This window comes from Struthio camelus, chromosome 17 (genome assembly GCF_040807025.1).
Source record: "Struthio camelus isolate bStrCam1 chromosome 17, bStrCam1.hap1, whole genome shotgun sequence".
Taxonomy (NCBI): domain Eukaryota; kingdom Metazoa; phylum Chordata; class Aves; order Struthioniformes; family Struthionidae; genus Struthio; species Struthio camelus.
In genome coordinates, this window is record NC_090958.1 from 7,272,059 (window position 1) to 7,299,859 (window position 27,801).

A 27,801-nucleotide genomic window follows, 5' to 3' on the forward strand; every position below is an offset into this window, starting at 1 on the left:
CCAGAAGCTCAGGCGAGGGCGCGGCGCTCCATCGATAGCTCCCGAGAGACGGCGCGCGACTTAGCTACCTGAGCGGCCCACGCCCAGCCCCGTGGGGACGCTTTGGGGGCGGGTCCTGGTCTCGCGCCAGCCGGGCTCGATTCAGTCCGCCTGCTCGCGCGGGGCAGGGCGGGGGGGGATCGGCGGTCGATTGGTAGCGGCCGGGAGCCGTTAGGGCTGCGAGGCCGCCGGGGCCCGTGACGGGGCGGCCGCGAGTCTGTCGGCACCTGCCGCCCGGGGCGGGGGAGCCCTGACACAACCTCGGTGCCCGGTGGCAGGTCGCCCCGGGGGGAGGGGAGGGGAGCTGAAAGGAGGCGGTCCGGCTCGCGGCGATGTGCTTGGGGAAGGACGGGCCTCGAGGGAGGAGGCGGAGTTTTAGCAGTGGCCGAAAGGCCCGAATTAGGAAGAGCTCAGGGCAGAGAGCCGGGGTAAGGCGATATAACGCTTTTCCTGCCACGCTTGGCTGCTGCGATTCTCTGCAGCCCCTGCATCTAGCAGCGAACGCTCCTTTCTTTACAGTTGGACGGTCCCGCGGTGGCATATCCTTTGACTTTGGGGTACTTTTCTGCCAAATAAAACGGAAGGACCACGGGTTTCTGTTCTACCAGTACCTCACACCGCCGTGTTCTACTGTTTTGTTTCTGGCAGCTATTCTCTTGCTGGGCTTTCTTCTAAGCCCGTCGTCATGTGGTCCTTTGAAACTAAAGGTACAACAACTTTACGTTCCAGGCTAAGGGTGTTGTTACGTGTTCTGTTCTTCAAAGGCCAAGGTGCTGTATTGTAGGTTTTCTAGTATAGTCATCTAATTTGCACAGTAGATGAATTGTCATGATCTCTGTTTACAAGCTGAGCTTGGTAACTTTTTTCCCCAGTTCTTACGAATGGAAAGGAAAACACACTGAGCTTGGCTTTGGTGTCAGTTACTCAGTGAATGGTCAAAGCTGACAAAGCAGGATGCAAAAATCTTTCCTCAAACCATGTGCATGTGTATAAAATAAAAAATGAGTTGTGATGAGAACAACAGCTTTAATGACAACATGCGCCAAGTAAAATAGCTTGAAAAAGAAGTTTACATTTTCTCTGATAGCTCTTTGGGGTGTAGACAGTTAAGCTGCTGTATTTGTAAGGGAAACGTGACATTCCTTAAAGCTGAAGCTCCTCCCTCGGGTTCCCACTGAATGCCTGAGAGATGACAGTATAGGGTGGCTCCAGAAGGCTAATATTAAACATGAAGAATTAGTATGGAGGGAGCAAGCAGTAAGTGAGATTCTGGTTTTAACCACAGAATGAGCTAAAAATTTTTGCATCAGCAACTACGTGCAGTTCCTTACTCATTCACCATGCACAGCTACTGTTCAAAGGATTCTTGTGTGCCCTCACATTAGTAAATGCACCTGCCCTTTGTATGATGTGTGAAAGATGGGCTTCTCTTCAAGGATAAATCTGCTTCAGACAATCAGAAAATGCTGATGCAGTGTAACACAGGATAAATTGACCTTCGAAGGGCAGCCTTGGTTCAGGCTGTTCTCTTACAACTGGTTTACTCATTTGCTATCCGCAGCAGTTAAAGCTTGCTGAGGAGCTAAACGTGTGGACACACGGAAGAAATTCAGAAAGGAAATGTGAAAGAGCTCATTACAAAGGGGAAAAGCTCTAAGTGGGGTCTGATTTGTTCTGAGAAAGGGTTTTAGCCAGTATGAGTTCTATTTTTAACTCTGATGCAACTGTATGACTTTGGGAAAGTTATTTAAACAACTCAAGCCAGGTGCAAGTCCCCGGGGAGAGGAAGTACCCATTAGCACACTCTGGTGCAGCTGGGGGACTCAGTCAGCTCATGTGATGTGGCAGCAGCCACCGCACCCTTTCCTGTTCACCCTGTGGCCATATGTGGTCCTAGCAGCTATTGCTGCGTGGAGTGGGGAGAAGCAGAAGGATGCTGATAACCCACAGCACCCGGTGTTACTGAGCAACAGAGAGACGGTCAGCAGCTCCAGTATTTAGATCTCCAAAGTGCCAAGTTAAATGCCCTCAAACAGAACATTCCGATCACGAAATTGCTCTAAATAGCATTGACTTTTAGCTGTGTCTCAGCATCATCTCCCGTAAGAGGTAATATTTACTTATGTAAAAATGGTGTCATGCATACTTTGCATGGGTGTTCCAAGTTAAAAATTGTCAGTCAGTGCAAACAGATCTTCAGGATGACCTGCAGAAAAGCAAAGTGCATGTATTGTATTGCATTATTGCTGTTCTTTTCAGAACAAAGATTAGGTAGGACCTGGTACTCTCCTTGGCTTGTGAAAAGCTGGTTTGGCTAGTTTAAAATAAAGGCACTGCAGTGTTTTTGAGTTCAATCCTTTTTTGGATAGAACCTATTATCTTTTATTTCCTTTTTCCTGGTTAGATGTTTATAGTATCTCAATGAGTCAATAGGTTGTGCATTTGAGGAGCGTCTCTTGTGACTGTCAAGGTAAGCATTTAGCACAGCTCTGCTAGAGGCAGTGAAGCTAATTGGTCAGTTCGTCCCCGGTGACTTACGCTTGCAGAAAAGGGCTAAATGAGACAGCCGGGAATATCAATTTGAGACTTTTTCATGCTGCCTGGGATCATGTGTTTAGTATGGTGCCCGTACGTGTCTCACTGTGGCCTCTGTATCTTCGTCCTTAACTTTGTAGCAGTGCACAGGCAGGAGAATAATCTATATCCGACAGCTGTGAAGTGTCCATAATGGTTCTGGACCCTTTTGTTTTATGAAAGCTGCTATTTATTGATGTGAAGTAGCTGCTTTACCTTGTGCGTGTGAGATCACAGCACCGTGGTGGCAGTTTGTTGAGGAACAAGGAAATCGTTTATTGGGGAAAAAAAAGTAGAAAGGGTATAGAAGCGTCTTCAGAAGTCCTTTCCCATCGCTATAACATCCTACTCCAGATTACCTGGTGAGCAAAAGCATTATTGCAACTCCTGTGGCTTGTGATGGAGGCATTTCACTGGGATAGATGGGGTCATTGTGGCAAAAATGAGAACATTGATCTCTGGTTGCCAAAATCCCCTTTCCCCCATAAATCCCTTGAAGGGGAAGCGCTGCTGGTTGGCAAAGGCAGCACATAAGTATGCGCAAGGTGTGTTTTTATGCCTTAGCACAAGCACAGAGCGGAGCTGTTCCCGTTGGCAGAGGGAAACGCAGATTTTGCTCCCAGAGCCCTGGGCGCAGAGGTGTCTGCTGAGGGGCCTGCGGGCAGCTCGCTGCTGGGCAGTAACGCCCGCTGGAGCTGCGCGGCTCTGGGCCGCCACGAAGCAAGGCTGCCCTGGAGAAAGAGCCCGGCTCTCGTTCACGTCCGCAATAGGCGGGAGCTGGCCAGAGAGCTGGGCGCGCCGGCTGCTCTCCCGCCGCGGTGGCAGCGCTAGCAGGACGGCTGGAGATCCGCCCCGCTGACGCGCCCGGACCCGGCGGGGCCGGGGCTCGAACCCGCGGCTCGAACCCGCGGCCTCGAGAGAACCGCTCCCGCCCCGCCCCGCCGCGAGGACCCCGCCCTTAGGTGCCCGCGGCGTCCGCCGGGCGGCCGGCCCGCGCTCGGGCAGCGGCGCGGACAGCCCGGAAGCGGAAGTGCGGGGCCTGGCGCCGTTGCCGAGCGCCCGGCGGAGGCGGCGGCAGCGGCGGCTGCGTCCCGTCGCTATGAGCGCGGCCGGGCTGGTGTCTGCCACGCCGCCGGCCCCTGCCCCGCCCGGGGCGCCCGCCGGCGCCATGCCCCCCGGCCCCGAGTACTACGAGGAGGAGGAGCTGGAGAGCGCCGAGGAGGAGGACGGCGAGCGGAGCGCCCGGGCCCGCGACTCCGACGAGGGTCGGTAGCGGGGGGGGGGGGGCGCTGCGGGCCCTTGGCCTGGGGAGGCGGCGGGAGAGCGGGGCCGGCGGAGAGCCCCGGGCGGGGGGAGCGCGGAGCGGGTGGGTTTCGGCGGGGCCCGTCGCCCTGGCAGCCGCACCGCTGCCGGGGAGGAACCGGGGCCGCAGCGCGACGTGCAGCTCCTCACAAAGGTGACGGCTCACTGCTCAGGGGCGCTGCTCGCAGCGCGACCGGATTAAACATGGGAGCCCTTTCTTTAGGGTAACTTAGCTATTTAACTGTTCTTCTTGGAGTTAAAACACTTTACTTTCTCTTTGGTGTGTTGTTTTTTACCTTAACGTAAATAAGCATAAGGTATTTGTTCATGGTTTAAGAAAAATCTGAGAAAGGCTGGATTTAAAGGACTGATTACCTCCGTTCCCCCCTTTATAGAGAATATAGCTGTAGTTTAGGCTTTACAGTTGTAGCCTTAAGTCAATCTCAACTCTACCTTGGAGAAACTGGCTTTCCCTGGAAGAGGAAGGGTAATTAATTTTTGGCTACCTGGTCTCAGAAATAGGAACCTTAAAAGGCAACAACAGAAAGCTAACAGTGCCCTGTTAGTTTATTTTACTTATAATTATCTGTTGGCAAAACTGGGGCTGTGTTTATGTAATTGTGATAGTCTTTGCTATGTGTAAATGGTGAAATACTTCTGTGAAATATGTAGCAGAGATGTCAAGTTCAGATCTTAGCAAATAACTTCACGTATTATCTTTGTAAGCCGTAATGGCATCTAGTAGTAGCGTTTTTCTTGTGAAATGCATTTCAGAGTCTTTGGGTCGTGTTACCATCTCACCTCTGTATTTGTGGGCACTAATGTAGAATCTGTTGTCTTAAATTGGGAAGAAGCTGTCAGGGTATCTTAAGCTGAAGTCGTTCAAACTCGATGTAAGCTTCATTGCAAGCCTACGAGTGAATCTATGTGGGACAAATTGCAGTTGCAGGAAGCAGATGGGGTGGTTCAGTTCACTGCTGAATGAGTCTTTCCAGAGGCCTGTCGAATTGTAAAATGGAGAAGTTAAATTGCCTGTTCTTTTTAAAATGACTTGACTTTTTTTTGCTTTTTAATATTACTTTAGTTTCAACAACTCATTCTTTACCTTTTTTAGATACTGAGGATGCTAGTGAAACTGACCTGGCAAAACATGAGGAAGAGGACTTTGTGGAAATGAAAGAACAGTAAGTAACCTAATCTAATAAAAGTAAGTCAATACTTAGTTTTCTTTGCATAAAACTTTGCAAAGTTTTAGGCTGAAGTTAGGGACTTTTGTAAGTTCTTTGCCCAGTGTAATAGTTGATGAGTCCATATACACCTATCTCTTCTTTCCTCAGTTACTCTCTCTCTGTTCCATGTGTGTTCAAGGCACTAAGTGCTGCTACCGTTCTGAACAACAAAATAGGTGCAGGTTGAGGGAGCAACTCAATTTTGCTGCAAATTAATTCCTCGGCAGAAAATTCTTTTAAATAAAACAATGGACCTACTTGATTCAAGCCAAGTCAAAAGCAAGTTACCTGTTAAAATCCCTTAAGAATAGAATGCCAGCAATGTCCAGGAAGATGGGAGTTTTGGGCACTCGAAATAGCTTCTCTTGAAGTTTAAGTCTATTTGCAGCACTTTGTGGTCTTGCTTACTGGCAGAGAGATGGTTGTATACAGGTCACGAAGACGCAGCCTGTGGTAAACTGCAGATAGGTGAGAAGGGAAATACAAAATCTATTCCTGGTGCTTTTGGGCTTGCTTTTAGCTTTATTGATGTGGGTGCTGGGGGAGGCTTGCTTATAACTTCAAGTCCTCTGTAACCTGAGGAAATGTCCCCTATGTTATAAGTAGGGAACTAACGCACAAATATTAAGATCTGACAAAGTGGTGTCATGTTAGATTTCTGCATACAAAAGATAATTCTACCATGACTGTTCTCAAAATAATTGATTTGGGTGTGCTGCAATGTTAATGGGGCTGTAGGATTTTTAAATTGAATGATACTTTTTCATATATTGTTTTTTGCTTTCTGGAGTTCTGGAAAATTTTTAATTCAGTATATATGCAATAACCTAAACAGATGGTGAAATAGACTCTTTGTTTTGTTTTTCATTTTTATGTAATTTTGTGTGCTCTCCCTGCAGGATGTATCAGGACAAACTGGCATCTCTTAAGAGGCAATTACAGCAATTGCAGGAAGGTAAGCTCTGTAGGAGGTAGCTTTTTTCTAAAGAATTTTCAGCACTTTTCAAAGCTGAGGATTGATTTGGGAACAGCTGCAGAGGTCGTAGAAGGATTAGGGTTTTGAAAGCTGTAAGTAGGGCCCTTCACTGACCACATATCTCGGTCATGCTCTCCTCACTGAAAAGTGTTAGCCGCTTCTGATACTACACACTTGTAGGTAAGTCTCTGCGTACTGAAGTAAGCGTTTTTTAAAATGAGTGGTCTATGTACTTTTTGGGGGAAAAAAAAAAAAGAAAAAAAGAAAGGAGCATTCTTATCAAGATAGGGAAACTAGAGTTGTGGTTTCCTGATTTTGAGCATTAGTGTTGTTGTTCCAAGTAGTTTATGGCTACCTGAGAATTTAACATGAGGAAAGAATAAAATCTCACTAGGAATCAACAATCTCTTTTTAACTAGGTACTCTTCAGGAATATCAGAAAAGAATGAAAAAACTGGACCAGCAGTACAAAGAGAGGATACGGAATGCAGGTAAGCTGCATTTCTTTCTAAGAAGCTGCCTGCAGATGAAGTGCTTCGCACCTCTTTTCCTATGACCCGAAAAAAAATAATAGGTTCTTCTTGGAACCAAGGATTCTTCTGTCTTTTTGTGGGTAGCTTGTTGTTTGTTTGAGGACGCATGAAACATGACAGAATCTATCGTGCTTTTCTTCACTGGCCTTGTTTGCCGAGTGTTTAATAAACACCAGTAAACAGTTTTGGTCCTCACTGGTGTGAAATAGCACAAATGAAAATACTTTATTTTTAATGGGCATCCTGCCTAATCTACAGTCTCTCGCTTTAGCTGGTTCTTTTGTGCAACTTGTCTTAAAGATTCAGGACTGCTGTTCCTTTCTGTTCACAGGAGTAGAAAGACACTTTCCCAAAGGTCTGTTTTATGCCCTGGAAAAATGCAGAGAGTTTGCTGCTGAGACTGTTGTCCTATACAGCTGTGGCATTGAGCGGGCTGCCTGTACTTTGTGTTCTGGCTCTCTGTTTCAGGAGCAAAGGCTCAAGTTGATTTTTTTTTTTTCTTTTTTAAGTAAAATGTCTAGCTCTCAAATCTTCCAGTTAGCCTTTACTGTGTTACAACAGAGAAGTGGCTTCGAAGTCAGATCCGTTTGCCTTCCTTCCAACTTGCTTGCCCTTTCTCCAGAAGGCCCTGCTCTTGCATAATGAAGCAGGGCCTTTTATAGAAGCAATTGAATGGGAAATAGGAAATGTAACTGCTCTTCCTTTAGAGAGCTGGATGAAGTCTTATAAAGCCTGGGCCATTGCACTGGGAAATATGACAAAAAGTCGTATTTCAGGGGCAGTTTTTGGAGTACACTGACTCTCATACCTTTGGAAAGTACAAGTTGTATCTTTCTAAAAGTGCTTGGGATGGTAAAGGATTTGCCAAAGGAATTCAAGTGAGTTGAACTCCTTTCTCCTTGCTAAAAGGAATCTGGCTTCCGAGGTGAATTTCATGCAGGTTAGAGCTGCGTTCTAGTAATATTAGGATGTTCTGATAATATTAAGACTAACCACAGATTTGTATTTTGGCTAGCAAGGAGCAGCGCTGCAACAGTGTATTTCTTCCACAGGAGGGCAGATTATGATAAGTTTCAATTTTATGACAAAAATCCGGCTGCCTAGTACTATAGGAAGAACGGTCTTTTATGTTGTGCTCTGATGTTGAGAGGTGAGGGATTTGTCTTTTGTGCATTTCACATAGGCACACCCAAGTAGTTGCTTTAATCTGTGCTTGATTACCTCCCAAATGGAAATACTGTTTTCCTTGCTCAAATGACAGAGCCCTTTGCAGACAAAAGATTTGGTTTTTATTATGCCACTGTCTCTGTAGGTGGAATTTGAAGTGGCTTTCCAGTACAAAAAGTTACTTTTAAAAGGGGGAGGGGGGCATAGTTGTACAGGTGATGCTGCTACAAGCTTCTCCAAAACATATGTGAAGTCTGTGATCTTCGCAGAAATTTTTACTATTTTAGATATTGCCCAAGATTGATATGCTGGTAAAATATGGTGACTTGAGGACTGAAAAAGTGCCGTAGTTTGCTTTTCTTGTCACAGCCTTGGGTAAAAACTTTGTTTTGGCAGTGCTTCCTCCAGGAAATACAAGAGGGGTTCAATGCTGTTTATTTTCAAGTTGTTAGGAATTACACTAACATCGGTAGTAGGACTATTCCACATGCAGAAATCAATCTGCCTCACCCCTATGTCTGACTTGAACTAAGTCATTGTCCTATGCTAGAACTTAAGCAATATGTAATATGTTCCTTGCCTGTTTTTAGGCATAAACAGCCTAAAAACGGATATGTGAATTCAATAGGTGAATGTTTTAAATGCTGCAGAATTATTTCTGAGACAATTGTTGCTGGAATTCATGAAATTAGTTTAAACTGATTCTTTGCCGGCCGTAGATTCAGCTGTGTTTCAAGCTTCTATCTGAAAAGTTATATCTAGCGTTGACTTACTGCAGGGAAGAATTAAACTGAAGGAAAGATTAACTACGTATTTAGTACTGCTGAAAATAGTAGCTGAGCTGAACAAAAACGTGTAGTAATGGCTTACTGCTGTGTAACCCTTGCAACTCTGCTTGAAGGATCTGTAGGAAACTTCAATTAATAATGCGCTTCTGGGAATATTTTTTTTGTCGTTATATAGTTTCCAGTGTAAAATTGCAAGATGAGACTAGAGGTTGCGTATGTGCAGTCCTTAGTTTGCTGACTCTCTTGGCTGCAGTATTAAATGACTTAAAAATGCTGGTAAAGTCATTTTGTGCGTCTTTCAAGGTAATAAATTAGGTCTCTTTTGTCTTTCAGAACTTTTCCTCCAGCTGGAAGTAAGTATTCTTAATTTATGAAAATACGTATTAATTAGGTGGGAGGGGTATAAGCCTACTGTTTCATCAGCTAATACTTCTTGTCTTCCCAGAAGAGTTAAAGAGATTTCCGTCATCTGGTTAGTGTTATTACAGCTGAGATATAGTACAGCCTACTGTTGATATTACTTCAAGTAACTTTGTCATTAAAGTAGAATTAAAAGAAATGCCATTCTTGAATTACAGTATGCTGGTTATGCAATAGTATAAGGAGCTTGTTTAAGGCAATAAATGGTAGGGATTTTGTAGATCTGAAGAGCTCTTTGCTAGAGACTTGATAGGCGACAACATTAAAACGCATTTTAAAATGCGTTTTAAACTTTTTTGCCGATGTAGTAGTATTTACTTAGTGATTTTTAAGTGGTTTTCTGTTGGTTATTTAACTATAGATACTTTTTAGAATTGGCTATAGTTTTCAGTTGAGAAGCTAATCAAAACAGTGCTGTTGAAAGCGAAGCTGTTGCAGTGTCACAGACCTGGGACATCTGTTCCTTAGCTAAGCCTTTTTTCTTCTGATTTGCATTAGACTGATCAGGTGGAGAAGAATTATGTCAAGGAAAAGAAGGCTGCCGCAAAGGAGTTTGAAGATAAGAAAATTGAGCTTAAAGAAAATCTGATTGCAGAGTTGGAGGAGAAAAAGAAGATGATTGAGAATGAAAAGCTAACCATGGAATTAACAGGAGGTAAAAACAAGATAAACATCTCTCGCTTATCTTTCTCTATTTGCTGCTACTTAGAAGTAAAAATGTAAAAGTAGCAATGCTAGTTTATGTGGACAGTTAGCATGGAGGCTTTACAACTTTCCAAATACCAGCAAATGTAGAACGTGAGCTTGTGGCCTTTTTAGTGGACAGTGCAGGTTAGGATAAAATCCACTGACCTGAATTATCAACATGCAAATCAAAAGAGCGTCACGGAGGAGCAGAGTGGGTAAGCTTTCTCATTTACACTTTCTGCTTTCAGAAGAGAAGAAACTATGCAGCAAAATCAAGGAGTCTTCTCAACAGTTTCTAGTCAGTTACTAGGCTTTGAAACCTCAGTGGTAAGCTTGTGGGTGGGTGCATCTGAATGGTTGTCTAGCTTCTGTAGTTTTACTGATGGAAGATTTTGGGATCTCTCTGCGGTGTGATCATGGAGTTCTTCCTTCACAGAGCATGAAATGTGTATGGGTTTTGTTTTGTTTTACAACTCTCATTGTAGCACCCTTTCAAACCTTAGTTATCTTGTGCCTTTATCAGAAGAGAGCTTTAAGTCCTTGAAAGTAGAAGGTTAGGGGTTACTTAATTGAAAATCATCTCAAAACATTATAGCAAAGAACTAATTTCTCCTCTAAGCAATTCATGATTCTTACTGTATAAATATGTGGATTGTATGTGAGTGGATGAAGTCCTTAAGGGTCTGTATCACTACAGTGCAAGTTTCCTGAAGCGAGAGAGAGAACTGCATAAGGGTTACGCTGCAAAGCTGCAGCAGCTCAGAATTCTTCCCTGATTCTGGAAAGCCACAGGTAGCTATCTTGGAAAAGAGTTATGTCAGTCTTCTAGTTTTGTAGCGGAACTGGAGCCCGGCTGGGTCCGAGATCTGCCCTGAAGAAGGGCTGAGGTAGGAATTTACTTTGCGCAACTAGTATCCTGTATCTCGGCCTATAGGAAGATTGCAGTTTCACTGTAGTATTAGCAGCTGGTTGAGCAGAGAGGAAAAAAGGCCAGTTCAAAAAAGGTACTGAATATCAGCAGCAAAAGACCCCTTTTACTTATTTCTTCAAGCAATCCTGTTGAGCTAGGCAGAGGGACTTCAAGTACGAGACAGCCAAGTTTTTTTTGTTGGGGAGCAGTTGGGGGGTTTTTTGTTTGGTTGGTTTTTTTAATATAACTCAAGAAAAGATAAGGTAAACTCATGGCAGTGACTGCTGGACACAGAGTTGGACTTGTGCCTGAAATCTAAGTTCTTGTGTTTAGCTTTATAGCTTTTTAAGACAGATTTTTAAGATGCTGTTATAGGATGATATTTTGGATGTTAGATTTTACAGAATTACAACTTGTTAACTCATCACATATATCATGGCTTCCCTCATCGTTTGGCTGAATTTTGATAGCAATTGGAGCTAATACCTCTTTTTACCAGCTTTGTTACTGAAGTCTTCTAGTGACCGCCCACCAGATGTTCATATTTTTCATTACGCTAGTGGGAAATGTCTTCTCATGACCACCTACTCCATCTGTAGGGAAAGGGATTTCTTCAGTACCTGTCATCTGGTAATAAAACTATTGAGATGTGCCACACTGGCTTGCCAGTGATGCCAGGATTTAAACGATGTCTTTTTTTTTTCCTCCAATAACAGATGGTAAAGAAGCTGAAAAAACACAAACAATAAAGGTTGAAATATGCTACTAAAAGCTAATAAAATAGATCTCAGTGAGTTTCATTTGTGTCTAGATTCTGAAAAATGGGCATTAAATGCACAAATTGCTTTCACAAAACCGGTTGGTATTCTTGGTGCCTTGGCAATGCTCTTTGCAATAACTAACACAATGGAGCTAGGTAGAGGGGTAATCGGCCTCCTTCACAGATGCTGCTGCTGTGATACTGAACCAAAGGTCTGATTTGATTTTCCTTACAAAGAGCAACTCCCTCGCTTTGTAGATGGATAAGATTGGTTATGCTGCTGAGGCCTGCCTATAAATTACACCTTTTATATCTCTTTCATATTATCTACACAGATTATGTAGGCTAATAATTTAATTAGTATTCAGAAGTGAAAAATAAAACCTGTTTGGACACGTTTGAGTGCTGTTGGCTTTTATGCAAACTGTTAGATCTAATGTGGTCTGATATACACCCTGTGCTACGCTATGTCTCTGATTTGGGGGGGCAGGGGTTATGAGGTCTTGTCTGACCTTACAAATTGTCTGTGTGTTCACCTTAACTTTCTTATTGTTGTGCTATGCCTATGTTTCTTGATTAAAATAGCATACAGTACCAGTCTTGTAAGTAGATTTTCATTAGGGGGTTAAATATCTGACTAGGTCTCACCTCTGGAAAACTGAGTAACTATAATCTAAGAATCCAAAAGAATCCACTTTCCTAGCAGTGGGACAGCTGTTAGTGCTATGATTAAAACTCCAGTTTACAGAGTTAATGGGAGACTGAGTAGCAGAAGAGGAGAAATAGACACAGCTACAAAATACCTTCTTCTGATTTTTACAAGTGGATGAGGAACGGGCTGCTGAAAAGGGAGCAGTTCGTGTACAGGATTGCTGCCTTAGACTCCTTTTAATATCAGTCAAGAGTCATAAGAAAATGTAGGAACACGTGAACTTTTCTGGATCTGTTGTTAGTGTTTGTGTATTTTTGTGCTAACTAATCACACGTGATTGTAGTTTGGAACCCTTGTCAGGGAAATGTGTCGTCCCCCCACCCGTTGCTGCATGTCTTAAAGGGATGAGCTGTTTCACTGGATGCAGCTCTGGGAAAAGGCATTTAAGTAACTGTGGGCAGGAGATCCATTTGCTCATTTGTATATGTTAGCTTCCCTTATCTCCTCCCTTCCAGACAAGCAGAAATGCAGTTTGATTTCTTTAAAATTAGCAGATTATTTTGTGAGTATGTGCTGGAGGGTAAGGAATCAGAACGCTGGAGCCGATGTAGACTTGACAGTTTTTAAAACCTGTAGAAGTTCGGTGTGTACAAAGATGCAAGTTAGAAACCGGATGAAGAGCCTCACCTGTGAGGCTCTGTGAGTGTTGGGGCTTAATCTGCATTTGCTCGCATTTAGTTGCGGTATTTGATTCCTGTTCTGGAGCATTGTGTATTGTAGTTCTCAATTACTAATCATCATGCAAGCCTGTGTTTCAGGTTAAATCTGTTGGTACTTTAGCAGCTCTTTGAAACTTACTTTATAGCATTTTCGTAAATCTCTCAAGAATCTCAAAGCTCTACAAACATTTCACAATAAATATAAGACTCAAACCATCAATTTTCTGAATCGTGCTTTGGTACTAACTTTCGGCTGATTTGTCACAATTTAAGATACAAGATGCTAAGATAAAAAAGAAAATTGATATCTTTGCCTTTTTCCCATTTTGAACAACACAGATAACAGACCAGTGAAAGCTCTTTTGAAACTAGTTTTTTAAAAAAAAAAAAAAAGCCTTATTGACTTGGGTGCATATCCGCTTGAGTAAGTACCTCAAACTCTTCTTTTGAGGCTCTTTTGTAAATTGGTCTTAACAAATGAAAAGGATGGCTTCCATGCAACACAATAAGTTATATTTTTAGTATCTGCAGGGCTATTAATGTTCACTGTTTTTCAAATTCAGCTTCAGGTCATAGAGATAAGATTTCCTTGGCCAGCCGCTCCATGGGTGGCATTTCTTTAGGCTTTTATTGTATTTGTTCCCTTGATACGCAGCACGGTCATCCTTGTTCACCCTTGAGATAAGGGGAAAAGTAGTTTGATATGTTTTGAACACGCATAGCTGCTCAAAGTCTTAGCATCTAGAGGAAGCCAGAAATGTTCTCTCTAGACTAAGCGCCGCATAGGATGTGGTTTAGGTCTTCTTAGAGAGCAAATGATTCTCAGCAACTGAAAGAGAGGTGAGATGGGCTTAACGTTTAGGATGTGCTCTCTTGCTCTTTCCTGCTAATTCAAGGTGTCTTTTTAAATTAAGGAATTATTTGTGCGAGTTTGTCAGAGTAGAACAGTTCGGTTGAGACTACACGTAGACATTTGGACAAAACGTAGTTCAGAGAATTACTCAGTGATGAGGCTTGTGCTTCAGTTTTAGACAGATTCTTTTTGTCCAGTGCATATGCTACAATTTATTTTATTAACTCTTAACTGTTGCTATGGACGTTATTAGTTAGGTTTATTTTGTTAGCCATAGTTTGAAACTTTTTTAGATCATCTGGGTATAAATACTGTTTATATTTAAAATACCTCCAGCAGACTTGTATTAGTCTTGAATGCAGTAGTTAGCTGTATTCCTTTGACGAAACTGTTTTTCCAGCTTGAAGGGAAGAGAGAGGGGGCGCTTGCTTTGCTTTTTGAAGCTGATTGTTTTTACATGCTATTCCCTGTTCAAGTGTTGTTACCGAAGAACTCCATGAACTTTGCCTTTTAGACAATCTGTTTAAAAGCAGGTATTTGATGTTCGTATGAAAGAAGTTTGTCCAGAGTCCTTGTAGCATCGCTGTACTTCAGTTACCTGCGTCTAAAATGCCCCCGAAACAACTGTGCTGCTCGAGACAATGAAAGCTGTAGCTGTGGCATTGCAATGCTGTGTTATTGCACAGTGAGCTTAGTATGAAAGAGAACTTGTATTCACTTGTATTCCAGCTTGGATGCTGGAAGCTATCAAAAAAAAATCCAATTTGCTATATGAAAGGAGAAAGATTATTTTACTTGTGCCTTGTATAAAAAGCTGCTGCTCCTTGCTCTTCTCCCTCTGGTCTTATCAGCTCTCCAATTTCGTTACTTTACAGATTCTATGGAAGTGAAACCTATCATGACAAGGAAACTGAGGCGGCGACCAAATGATCCAGTTCCTATCCCAGACAAGAGGAGGAAACCTGCCCCTGATATCCTTTTACAGAGTCACTGGAGGGCTATTTTACTTGAAGCCAGCATGCTGTGTGGAGGGCAAAGTGCATCAGTGTTATTTTTGTACAGGAAAGAAAATGAAATGCTGGGATCAGCTTTTAATCTAGGAAATACTGAAGTGCAATTTGTCATGTACAATGTGTGATGAAGCAATACAATACAACCAGTGTTCAGAGATCCCTTGGTAAGAGAGTATCCTTACTTCAACTTTAGTTAAAGTGGTGGCTTTTTCTTTTTTGGTCAGGGAGTTTAGTTTAGTAAATTTTTTCAGTGAAAAAAGCTTTAAAAAACAGATATAAACTTTAAAAGACAGATATATATAATAAAAATGTTGAGGTAATTGATTCCATGGATAGTAAATGGCGTTTTACATAAGCTAAAGCTTTTCCCATTTCAAGATGTGACAACATATTTACCAGAAAGATCATATTTGTTACATCAAGCTAACTTTCCCTTTTTGATAAAGGCTTCAGTTCTCTAATCCAAACAGATACATAGCAAAAGCAAGGAGTGCTAGATTTGTTCATTTTGCATTCAAAGAATGGAAGTCCTTCTTGTTTTTATATAGCGCGAGAGAGAGAAGATGCGCTTTTAATCCTTCTCTCCTGCTTTGTTGCATGTTTCTTATAATTAAAACGTTCCTTAGCTTTTGGAAATATGTTCTTGGCTCCTCTGCAATGATAGGCACTCTTTCTATTTGTATATTAAATTCCCCTGGAAAGGAAGGCAGTGATATTTGTTTTGCAGAGGTTTATTATTAGGTTCCAAACTTGTTTGGCTTCAATCAGATTAAAGAACCTATTTTGTGACTTCTGAGTGACTCTCCATTTCTGAAGGCAGTATCAAACCTTGAACTTCTAGAGTTCATGCAAGATGGTCACACGGGTCTCCAGTTTTAATTAACCTCTTTCTACTTGGAGATTCTGTTCGCTCTTTCTAAAGGAGATATCTATTTATTAGTGCTAGTATCTCATCCAAAATAAATGAGTTTCATAGCAAACATAACCTATTAATTGAGCGTGACACAGCAGCCACAGTACGAAACTTTATTTGCCTTTCCTCACTGGGGAAAGGATTGATTCCATCGGAGCTCAAATCCTTAAAGCACAGCCTGGTGTTTGTTTTAGCTTTAGTTTAAGTCTAGTATTTGAAATAGTTTGACTTTAACAGTTGTTTTAAAGAAGTGCTGTAGATTAAAGATGGAAAAAGGGTCCACTGCTTTGTCTGGGTATTGTTTTCCTTTCCTGTAGTTAGGTTTTTCTTGGGAGGTACATCCAGAAAGAGAGGAGCTTTAGAAAAGAGAAACACGAAAATGTGGTTGTGATACACACAAAATGTCAGTGGAGCTCTAATAAGGATATTACCTTCTGTGTTCTGATTTTTTTTTTTTTTAATTTTACTTGGTTTCAGAGTTTTTTGTTTGCTAGTTTTTGTCTTTTTTTCCCATGTGAGCAATAGGCTCTTATTCATCCTCATGAACGTGATTCTGTGTTTTGTGCCTCTTCTCAATTTTCTGTTTCTATTTTGGTAGTGGTGGTTGCGTTGCAGGTATTTTTTTCCCCTCGTCTCGCTATCCGTCTATTCCTGCCTACTCTGAGTTGTAACTGCTGATCTCTTCCTAGGTTTGGGTGGGATTCGGCTCCATTGTACGTGTGAAGTGACTCTATTACAGTTCACACAGATAGTACTATACAGCAGTGCAAGATTTATTAAAAAAAAAAAAAGCATCAAACAGCAGCTTTATAAAGTGAATGTCAATGCTTTAAAGGCTTTTTATTGATGGTTATGTCTGATAAGTTAAAATCATTTTACATTCTGTTTGGTGCAGTATATGAGGCCCTGTGGAGATGACTTGTACTAATTCATATGACAAAAAAAGTTGAAGTGTAACAGCATGCATTAAAATCTTATGCAACTTTACAGAAACTTTTTCGCTTGCATTTAGTCAAGTGAAATGTCATTGACAGTTATTTTTTTTTTAAGCTCTTGGCAAGCAAAGCTAATGGGAACCTTAATTCTGGATACCTCAGCTAAATTATTTGTTGACTGATGAGCAAATAATGGAGGACCTGAGAACTCTGAACAAGGTAATGCTTTTCCCTGAAGAGGCCAGAGCTATCCGTCTTGTCTTGTGTTCCGTTTTGTGATGTGGAACTCCTTCATCCCAGTAGGCTTTCTGAGGTAACACAGTAAAAGATTCAGCAAGATGGTATCTCCGCCCTTTTATTTTAATAGGCTTAATTAACCTAATTAAAATGACTGTCACCTAAAAAAGTTACCTTTTGTCTGAACCAAGTGATGACGTGAAGGAGTTTCTCTCTTCCGCATGGCAGAACAGATGTTAGCACATATTTCTGTGAGATCACAGGCTGCTTCTGTTTTAGGCCTTAGTGGGTTTTTTTTTTCTTTTTCACTGTCACAGATATTTCGGCAAGCTGGATGGGGTGCAGTGGATATTTAGTTTTTCTAGATTTGATTATCCTACTGCTTTCTTGCTAACGACTTGAAGGCATGTATGTTTTCTCATAACAGAGGGTACTCCTTACGGGTTTTGGAGATGGTCATGCAGTATGCTTTTAGTGCCATCTGTTGAGGTCTGTCTAATGACTTATCTCCTGCGTAGTAGCGTTCCCCGAGAAATATCAGATCACGCTCAAAGAATGGAGTGTATTAGATTTGATTTTGACTTATTTTGATAAATTATCTGAGTGCTCTGAAGAAGTTCTGTTTCTAGACCTTTAGTGTCATGATACTGGTCATCCACGTCTTTGGCTGTTTACAGCATATTGTCATACTGTTCGGGTTATGTTCTGCCACTTAACAGTATGTTAAATTATGGAAAGAAAGATTATCTGAAATTACTACAACAGGCTTTTATGGTATAAAATTCATGTCAGATCTCTAATGGTTTTCTGTTCTCTTCTCATATAGCTTAAATCGCCCAAGAGACCAGGTGAGTTAACAATTACAGTAAAATTTGTTCACAATCTGTTTGCTTTGGATGGAGTATTTTACTGCGGACTTCTTTGACTCTGTAATTGCTGACATGCATTCTTTGTGTAGCTACTGTGGCGAGTGGGTGCTGTGCAAAAGTCCCTTCATCAGTCCTAAAGTTTGTTGGGGTTGGGAAGGGAGCCTTATGTGTCTTAGTAGGTTCCTGAAACATTTGGTTTAGCATGGCACTAAACTATCTATGTAAAAAGTTTTTGTTTGTTTTTCATTACGTTCAGATGCATCTGGGCGGCTGGCTTACTTGTCAGGTAGATGGAGGGACGGAAAACTTCTCGTCTTGTGCTTCTAGCTTGCTAGATGTCTGTACATCTTATTTGAGGACAGAGTAGTACTAACTTGCTTAAGTAATCCTGACCATATTTTACTTCTTTGTAATAAATCAGAGTGAGGGAAAAAAAAAAAAAATCAAGGCTATATTGTCTATCCCCTACCAATCAATATTTTTTTTAGATGATTATTATATTCCAGGTGTATACTATCACCTTTATACACAAGGCAGAGGTTAAATTATTCATCCAAACACAGAGCACTTTACTGATGGAAATTTGAACTAGCTTTCTGTGCTTATTTCTGCTAAATATGACCTTACTAATTGTGATTCTGCAGTCAGATGTACTGCTGTGTGGTGGGTGCATGCCAGTGTTTAAACGCTGCATCTCTTCTCTGTTCTCAGCCTCTCCCTCCTCTCCTGAACACCTCCCAGCTACACCAGCAGAGTCTCCAGCACAGCGGTTTGAAGCCCGGATAGAAGACGGAAAACTATACTATGATAAAAGATGGTAAGTCCTGGTAAATTAGCGTGGTAATCAGTCTGAGCCTTGAGTTATGAAGCAAAAAAGACCACAGAGAGAAGTTGCTTTCAAGAAAGAATTTGGGGACAAGATGTTTTGGGGCAGGGGTTAGCCATTGCCTCCAAGAGTTAATTGTTGGGATTCTGTAAATCAAAAGTGATAACGGATCTGTTACACTTCATAAACTTTCAGCAGAAATTGTCTTGAATGACAGGATGCTTAAATCTTTTCTGTGGAGTTGGTTGTGTGCTATGACACTGGGAAAACATTTTTGTCAAACCTAATGTTCAGTAAGAGGGCCACCGACAAATGCAGCATGATGCATCCGTGAATCCAGGTAGCCAGGATCCAGATACTCTGTGATTGCGGATGCAGCAGCTGCCAGCAGTGTTGGAAGTCCTTGTGGTCTGCTTTGTAGTACACTAGACCGTGTTTCCACAAGGTGGCAGAAGAAATGTTGCACACCAGATGAGTAGAAGGAAAAATGTTTCTAATAACAAAAACTAAATAACCTTTAAAGATCAAGCCCACACATAAGAAACAACTTCAGAATTGCTGATTGGATTTAGCTCTATAACTTTAATGGGCTGTGGAAGGCTCACAAAGCACAAGGAAAGTGTTTAATTTTCCACAGATATCTTAGTAGGTCTTAAACGTAATCTGAGAGACATGCAAAACTGGATAAGCAAGGGGGCAGTCTCGTACCTGAGCAGAAAGCAATTTGCAAGTCTTGTGCTTATTTGCAGCCTTGGTGTTCTGGTGGCTTGAAATAACAAGAGGCAGGGGTGTAGTTTCCTTGCTGAAGAGGGTACATATGAAGGTCTTGTCTACACAATAGCCGCCTTGCTTAGTTAGTCATTTTTTCCTTTTGCTAGTCTTCTCGCACTGAAGTTTCATCAAAGGTTCAATGTATACAGCTCAGACAAAAACCGCTGCCTGGAGCTTAAACTTGCCTAAAGCAGGAAGTAAGCATGACCATGCTACTGGGTTGCTGCACAAATTCATGAAGCTGTTTTTACTTTCAGAATTTTTTTTATGTAAAACCACTATTGTCTACTCTAGGATATCTTTGAATGAATAAACAGTTTTCTGGAATTTTTAAGCATGCGGATAACTGAAGTATTATGATTGGGACATGAAATATTTCAACAGATATTTTCATCTTGTTGAATTCGTTTGCCATGGGGCCTGAATGTCAAGAATTCCAGTTGTTGCCTTTCCCCTCCTGCTTATTGGTATGCTGTTTTAGGACAAGTATTTTAAATTTTTTACTGTAATAATCCTGCTTAGATTTTGATTGATAGTAATAGTACTTCTGCAAAGTGCCTGATATTTTAAAATAACAAAGTAACTCTTGATAGTGGGAAGGTAATTTTTTCTAACATGTATTAAAGCTGCAAGCAGCAGAAGTAATGAAGCTGACAGCTCAGGAGTGACTACTTTTTCTGTTTCCTGGTAGGAGCCATGAAGGGCCATTATCTCAAAGTAGTGAATGTTTAAGGCTAGTAATGGACTCCCTTAGGCCTTGTAGAGGCTTTTTGCAAGCATGTCTCCAAACCCGAGACTTTGTAGAGGGAATTTCAGATGGATGTGGAATTAGACTTCATTTTTTCTGTCCTCAGTTTGTGCCCCCCCATCCTGAACTGCAATTTACTGTAGAATAACACTTCTTTGCCTTTTGCTTTTAGCTTTGTCTGCATACAATAATTAAGAGCGATGATTTTCCATCTTTTGATCTGTTGACTCCAAAACACTTTACTGAAAAGATGCAACCCCCTGTGGTGAATTTTAGGAGAGAAGAACATTCTGTCAGTGGCTTAGTTTGTTTGATTCCTTAAGGGTAGCCCGCAGACCTGAGTTGGAAAGTTGAGAGAGGTTCATAGCTGCACTTTTGATAGTTCAGCTTTGCCTTTTGTGCCGCTTCTCAGCAGTGTCCTTTTGATTAAGTCTTTTCCTGGAGACGCAGTTGAAAATCTTAGCCTTTCAGCAAGGTATTTTTTAGCAGAAAGTAGAATTATTCTGCTTGCCTCGAGATGCTTGTCTGATAGTAGTGTACTTTCCCTACTGCGATAGCAAGAGTTGTTTGGTGCTTTCCTTCCTGCTTGAAAGCCAGCTGAAATTCCATTCATTTTCCATCCTAGACTGTTTTGCCCTGTAAAGTTCTACCCCTTTGTTGTTCCCCCGAGGGTACACAAACTGTCAGTGAGCTAAAGGCTGAGATGTGAACCTGTTACAGAGATGTACCAGGTTATTGTGCTTTCAGCTGACTTGTGTCTCGGCACACAAGGAGCATGAGACAGTTTAAGATAGTTATTCAATGAAAAAGTGCTGACCTAACCCTCTTAGCTTACCTTTGCCATGCCTAGTTAGCATAGATGAGCTGAGGGACAGTAACTTGTGATGTGAAATCCAGCGGCTGAAGCCAGCTGCGTGTGTGTCACTAGCTTTGGAGTTCACCGATACTGAAATTGGAAAGAAACAGCTTTGAGTGAAAAACTATTTCATTATCTGTGCCCACATCAATCTTATTCATGAGCTGACATTTGCAGTGGTGTCTTCTGCACTCTGAAGCTTGTGCGCTGCTGGTACCCAGATCAATTCCCCTTGCTTAGGCACTCACAGCGTATCATGGCAGGACACTGTTAAACTGAGGTTTTTGCCTCTTAAAATGGTGAGGGCTGGTTTGTAGTATCTTGTGCTGTTTCATTCACGCCAGTGAATGACCATCTGGGCTCCAGCTGAGGTTTCGGCCGAGACCATTGTTGCTATTGCATTACACTGGAACCTGCTGATAGCTTTTCTGTTGAAATGAGAGAGAGAGAGAATAATGACTAGGCACAAGTGTCTAAAGTTGACAGGGTTTAGAGTTTTTTATTAGCTAACCTAGTCCTTTGGTGATTGATATGTTTGGAAGTCTGAAAGCAGACACTATCATTTTCGTTACGGGTAAACAGTGTGAAAATTCTGAGTATGGGAGCCAGTCAAAAGAGTTCATGGAATAAACTGTTGGAGAACTTCCATGTTTACAGTATGGTTATTGTAGAAATAACTGTATAGATTATGCAAATCCATGCTTTCTGACAAATAGCTGTCAGGCAATCAAACTGTAGGGAATTGCACACTAAGCAGTTACCACTGGAATGTCTGCGTAGTGTTTCTGCAACTTGGATTTCCCAGTTAAATATGAAGCTCATAATGACTGAGGTTAAAGGCGGAAGTATAGTTATGCTTTCCTAACTATAAAGCATTTTTGTGCTCTCTTGATTACGTTTATACGTTCACAAATAATCTATTTCATGTAACTAGTTTTGCCTACAGAGCTCTCCTAGGCAAAATAAACAGAAACCAGAGAGTTTCATCTAATATACTGTGCAGTCCTTACCAGAGGCATGTCATTGTGTTTGAAGGCAAGAAGACCATGGAATCAAGGGACTCAGAGTTATGAATTTTGAAGGTTTTTTTGTTTATCTTATACAAAACTCATTAAGAAAAACCATATGTAGCATGACTTAATATCTTAAGAGAACTTGAGCGTGCTTAGACACTACCTGCTTACGCTGGCTGTGTATGGCCTCTTTGTCTGTTGCAGATCATCTATCATTTCAGATAGTTTCACAACTGAAAAGTATTAGACCTCTTTGAGGTCTCTGCTGAATAACTGCACTGATAGGTTGAGGGCACTTCAAATATTTTGTGGCACTAGTGTTCTAGTAACTTTGCCCTGGGGAACGTGAACAACTTCTCAGTACCTGTGCTGTGCTTTGTCACGTTTTATCAGCCATAGTATGGACTTGCCCTTCTGAAATCCATCCAGTGTCCAAAGTCTAGAAGGTTGGTTTGATTAACTCTTGAAACAGGGTGGTCTTGTGGATCAGTGTTGATCTGGTGCATTGGTGCTCTGCCTTGCCTTTTTCAGACATGAAATCTGTTTTAAGTAACCTGGGTTGAGGATTGAATTCAAATTGATAGAGGATCTTACAGTAGCTTTGCATTTAAAATGTAGCTTGCCAATGTATGAAGTGTGTGTCTCTGAGATCAGATCACAGCTGTGTAAAGATGGGGAAGGTGATATGGAGAGGAGAAAAAGAAAAGACTGTTTTGTATTTATTCTATCCAAATGCTTGTAGACTCCTGGCCGTATAAATTTTACTACTGTTTGCTTTCTCAGTCTTTGGGCAGCTTAATGGTTTCATTTGTTGTTCTCTGTTTTTTATCTTTATTTTTACAGGTACCACAAGAGCCAGGCTATTTACCTGGAGTCTAAAGAGAACACTAAGATCAGCTGTGTGATCAGTTCTGTGGGCGCCAATGAGGTAGAGGACTGTTTTGTGTTTCATGGGAGTGGGAAAAGCTGTGGGTCAGTACAGGCAGGGAGACAGCTATCTGGTAAGGGCTAAGAGGAAAACGTCATTACTGCACAAACTGCTTGTGGAGCAGCTTCATCCGTTCAGGAAAGGCGTAATTCTGTGTCTGAGGAAGCTCAGTCTAGGATGAAACTGAATTTGCTTTATAGTGAGGTTGACTGTGTTGCTCAGCATTTGGTGTTGAGGTTGATTTAAGTTGTATTGATCAGTCTTTGGACAAGAACCTTGATCACAAAACAATCATAGATCATGGTCTCCTCTTGAGAGAGGTTTGAGAAGGTGAGAGACTTAATGTTTCTCAGAGTGATCCTACCTTTTACAAGTAGTAGTTTGGTAGGCAGGAAAAAGAGGAGAACTGGCATGTTACATCCTCTTGGCACTGAATTTATAAGTTTTAATTTCCATTATTTCAGGAATATACTTACAGGTGATATTAATGCAAAATAAAAATAAATCTTGTTGGGAAGCCAGAAGAGGATGAGGTGAAACTTTGTCACCAAACTTAGTTATCATAAGGAGAGAAGACTCAGCCTTATAACCTAAATATATATATTGTGAAATGAGCTGGCAGCATTCCTATCACCTACTTGAGAGCTAGAGAAGGAGAGTCACTTGTGTGAGACCACTTCCTTTTGGCTGCTGATTAAGGCTTAGAGAAGCAGGCTGAGAAGCGTGCATCTAGGTTTGTTGTGAATCTTGCTGCAAAATACACTTGATGTTTGAACAGTGCATCAGCTGGGCAAAGGAAGCAGGTTTTTCCTTGCTTGCAGATTCCAAGCAGTTCAAAGAAAGAAACAGTAGACTCTCGAATTCGCTTCTCTTCAATCAGCCAATAAAGTAACTTTAATTTATTTTGACAGTAAAGGGAAAATATTGCATTATCAACAAAATCAGCTGCATGTGGGATTTGCTTTGTATCACAACTGTTCTCCTTGCTATAGTAATTGTTCTGCTCAATGGCTGGTTATTTAGATAAACTAATAGCAAAGTGCTAACAGGTGTGTTACAAATACTGCTAATTTGATTGAAATTATTACTGTTTAAATCTCTAAATCTTCTGGGAGCAACTTGCCTGAAACTTCCAAAACTGCAGTAAGTTAAATATTTTTGCATGCATTTCACTTTGAAGTGAGACAGTAAGGGTTTTCTAGTGGGAAGTTGGGGAGGAGGTATGGCACATGTTTTTCCCTGTGGTGGTACTTTGCAACTATATAAAGGCAAGGGAGATAAACACTTAACAGGGTACTGAAATGAGGAGATGTTCTTAGGTACAAGATGCACTTCAGATTTTATAACACATTCAAAAGCAACAGTTGTCAAGCTATGATCTTTCTGGGTCCTACTTGAATTTAGGATCTGGAAGGCAGGCTTAGATTTGAGACCTCCAATTGTAGGCTGGAGTCAAAATTTAATAGCATTTCTAAAAGAAGCCAAGTCGTTTAAAGGAACTTTACGGAAAATCTTTGCATGAAGTGTCTCTCCTCCAACCTTTCCATTAATGCTCAAAGGGGAAAGGACATTAAAGGAACATAAGGAGCATTAGTCTGGCATACAATTGCCTCCTTGTGGCTGGGGAAAGGAAGTACTTAACAGTGCATCAGAGGCATCTTTGTGTGAAGGTCTAAATCGGTATACTTGAACTGGACTTGAATGTTGTAACTGGCTGTGGGCTTTTCTCGCAGAGACTTGATCTGAGAAGATCCTACTTAAAGACCAAAAATAAACTCAGGCCCAAATTCTTTAAAACTTGGTGATGTGTTTAGATCCAAACAGAAATATATTTCTGTTTATTTCTATATATTTAGAAATTATTATGTTTTATATAAATTTCTGTTATTTCAAATATATTTTTTCAATGTGTTTTGCAAACTGTGAGTTAAATTACTGCACTGGAAGAATCATTGGCCAAGCAGGTGGAAGCAATTCAGACCTTTTCAGGCCTTTTGACAAGAAATTCTTCAGTATGTGCAAGAAAGTATTTTCTTCCCATCAGTTTATTCAACAGTGTCAATTTAATGAAAGTTGAAAAAAGGAGACTGTTTTCCTCTTACAGTCTAGGAATAAAAGCAATTAGGAAATGGATTTGGTTGTTTCTGGTCACTGTGTTCTTCACTCCTTCAGAACGAATAGTTGTTATCGGATTGAAATACGTAACATGTCTTGATGCTTTTAATTTTCTTAATGGTGTAGCACATTTTAAGGTTAATAAGTAATTTTGGTTTTATGGTCATTTAAGACTTAATTCAAGGTTTCCTCCAAATGAATCTTGTCAGAAAATAATAACTTTAACAGAAGTAGTATACTCTTTTATCATATTCTGATAGAATCTAAAAATATAAATATTTATTCTGTACGGAGTTTTTAGATTTACAAGTTCTTCTGATTAGCAAAACATAACAAACACTTTGATAAGCATATCTCTCTTTACAATAAAGGCAGATTTTAAGTTCTCTGGGGAAATAACTGAAGTACAAAAGCAGGCAAAGATTAAATTTATTTTATATTGAGGGCTTCTGCTAGTAAAGGCAATTGATTGAACTCTGCTATTTTAGTTATAATTCTACCATGCAAGGCCTGAAGCTAATGCATGTTAAAGAATGTTGGAATGCAAATTATCCAAAACTATTAATTTTATAATCATTTGTAGTACGAAATAGTGGACTTGTGTCCTAAAATACTCAGTACTAAGAACTGGAAAACTCTTAATTTTCAAGCATTTATTTAAAAGTTTTAAGCGCATTAGAATGGTTAAATGCTCAGATTTGATTTTTGAAGTACAGATATTTGGGGTCTCAACTTCTTGAAAGTAATCATTGTTTTTAAAAATTCTCTGAATGGCTGCCTCCATGGAAGCAATTTTGTCCTTTGAAACACAATGCATATCTGCAAGTTGCATGAATTTTTCAGTGCAGGCGTTCAAAAAGGAGGCTCTTTTATCTTCAAATACAATTTATTTAATACATGGTGAGAAATGCTTCACTGAACAAAATCAGAGCGTGCTTTTCATTTGACTAATAGTTACTTGTCTGAGCAAATCCCAGGATAGGTAGCTTTATGATCCGTGGGTCTAGAGAGACTTGCTTTTGATTAGGTGAAGCTTAATGTCAGAGTTCTGTTGCAAACTGTAGCAAGAAGGAAACTTTATTTTCCTGATGATGCTTGGAAGAGTAATTTTTCTTCATGACTGTTTTGAGCAAGAAGTTGGGGTGGTAAAGTTAGGAATATTATTTCCTTTTCTACTCAGGTTGCGAATGTCTAATCTGAAAGCAGGGTGGGTTAAGCCAAGTCATCTGTACGTGCTGAGTAACTCAGAGTTGTAAAGTCTGACAGTAAGGATACCTGGAGTTCGTTGTCGCTGTGTTACTAACTGCGGGGTTTTCCCTTTTTCTCCCCAAGACATAACACCCCCTCCCCCCCTTTTTTTTTTTAATATTTTCCTGCAGATCTGGGTGAGAAAAACCAGTGACAGCACAAAGATGAGAATCTATCTGGGACAGCTGCAGCGAGGTGTTTTTGTGATTCGTCGACGATCAGCTGCATGACTGTATGCTCTTCCTTGGTCTTTCCCCCTTCCCCCCTCCCCCCCCTTTTTTTTCTTTTTAGCAGGTAGACAAACCTCTAATGGGGAATGGCAGTCTGTTCGCTCTCATCTTAGCAGCAGAGAACACTGTCGGGACCTCTTACGAGACAGTTTGTGGCTGGCCACATCACCCCTAGTAGTCCTTAAATCTTTAGTGATACCCAAGCACTGCCCTGGACTGTTTCTGGACTTTACATCAGGCTTCTCTATGCTTTCTTTATATTTCGGGAGACTATTTAAGAAGACTTTGCATCAGACTTTTCATCGTCATTTCATGATGCATAGATGGGACTTGTATGTTGAAAACAACGTAACATTTATGTTTTAAATCAGACTAACGGAAGAAAACTTTGCTTGTCAAGACCTGAGGTTGGTTGTTCTTTTTGTTTTTGTTTTCCTGCAAAGCTCAGGATGGTGGGCAAAAGGAAATTAATCCTGCCAGCTTTCGGCTGCAGCTGAGAGATGAGTCGGTAACATCTGGTATGCAGCATCAGCTTTATTGGATGAACTGTTTAAAGACTTGAGCACTGAGGCTTTTTTAGGAAAATATGAACAGTTTAGGAACTGCTGAAAATCCTGTTGATTTTAATGTTGTTAAACAGTCACACTTGGCTAATCCAAAGCTTCCTTTTCTCTTCATATTAAAAAACCCTTCAATGAGCAAGCAAAGAGTATGTCTATACTGCTGCAATGAATTTCTTGAAATGGGCAGATATCTTGATAGGTATAAACCAAATGATTAATTAACTGGACTTTGCACTAGGGAGCGAGACTATATGAATTTATATATATACATATATACATATATATATATATGTATGTATAAAATATAAGTGAGTGTACCACCCATATGTGGAGTGATGAAAGGTGAATTTCAGTTTCTTTACTGATGTCTCGAGAGTAATGGGTCATGCTGGAATGACACTGACATAAGATACTGGATCTATCATGTCTTCCAAAGAAGCTTGATTCAGAGTGGAAAGCTGCATTGACATGCTCTTGGTGTACATTGGAAACCTTAATTCCCTAAGATGTCATATAAAGGTCTCTCTTTGAAGGGTGTTTTAATTGCAGGAGAGAATGCTGAGTTTCTACACTCTCCCTCCAATAGCACAGGAGTTAAAATGTTCGAGTGATGGTATCGGGCTATTCCCTTCCAAGATATTTAAAGATCTTTGGACCCTAGCATTCCTTTATTCCCGGTCTTTTGCTAATGGTGGAAACCACCAATACTGTGCGTGACCCCATTGACGTGAACTCCACGACACTGGCAGCACTGTCAGATCTTTGCCTTGTGTGCAAATGGACTTTGTGCTCCTTTCGATTACTGGGCAAAGAGTTGTAATTTCTGCCTTTATTAATATCTGTGTGAGGCATCCTTTGTTTTCGTTTTTGAACTGCCTTCTCATTCAGCATCAGCCTTTCTTTCTTATCTGGATAAATGGAATATTT

The 27,801-nt window shown here is 41.0% G+C and overlaps 1 protein-coding gene across 2 annotated transcripts; it reads left to right on the forward strand.

Moving 5' to 3' along the window:
* The first annotated feature begins 195 nt into the window (after positions 1-195).
* SUDS3 (SDS3 homolog, SIN3A corepressor complex component) lies at positions 196-27,016 on the forward strand. Of its 2 annotated transcripts, XM_068911490.1 has the most exons (13): positions 196-467; positions 559-746; positions 5,030-5,099; positions 6,044-6,099; positions 6,540-6,611; positions 8,942-8,961; positions 9,527-9,683; positions 14,485-14,580; positions 16,628-16,689; positions 17,534-17,555; positions 18,288-18,393; positions 22,634-22,718; positions 26,213-27,012. In XM_068911490.1, exons 2-13 carry the CDS (start codon positions 725-727, stop codon positions 26,309-26,311), a joined length of 867 nt encoding a protein of 288 aa, XP_068767591.1. In that variant the 5' UTR covers positions 196-467; positions 559-724; the 3' UTR covers positions 26,312-27,012. The 2 variants fall into 2 exon arrangements, with proteins under 2 accessions (XP_068767591.1, XP_068767590.1); XM_068911489.1 differs by lacking the exons at positions 196-467; positions 559-746 and adding an exon at positions 3,641-3,878 and having other exon boundaries at positions 26,213-27,016.
* Positions 27,017-27,801: the final 785 nt, after the last annotated feature.

Excerpts from the sequence above, each read along its gene's own strand:
- SUDS3 (XM_068911489.1), top strand. The coding sequence starts at position 3,713 with ATGAGCGCGGCCGGGCTGGTGTCTGCCACGCCGCCGGCCCCTGCCCCG. Across the intron at positions 17,556-18,287 it reads TAAATCGCCCAAGAGACCAG|CCTCTCCCTCCTCTCCTGAA; the intron begins GTGAGTTAACAA and ends CTCTGTTCTCAG. Across the intron at positions 18,394-22,633 it reads CTATACTATGATAAAAGATG|GTACCACAAGAGCCAGGCTA; the intron begins GTAAGTCCTGGT and ends TTATTTTTACAG.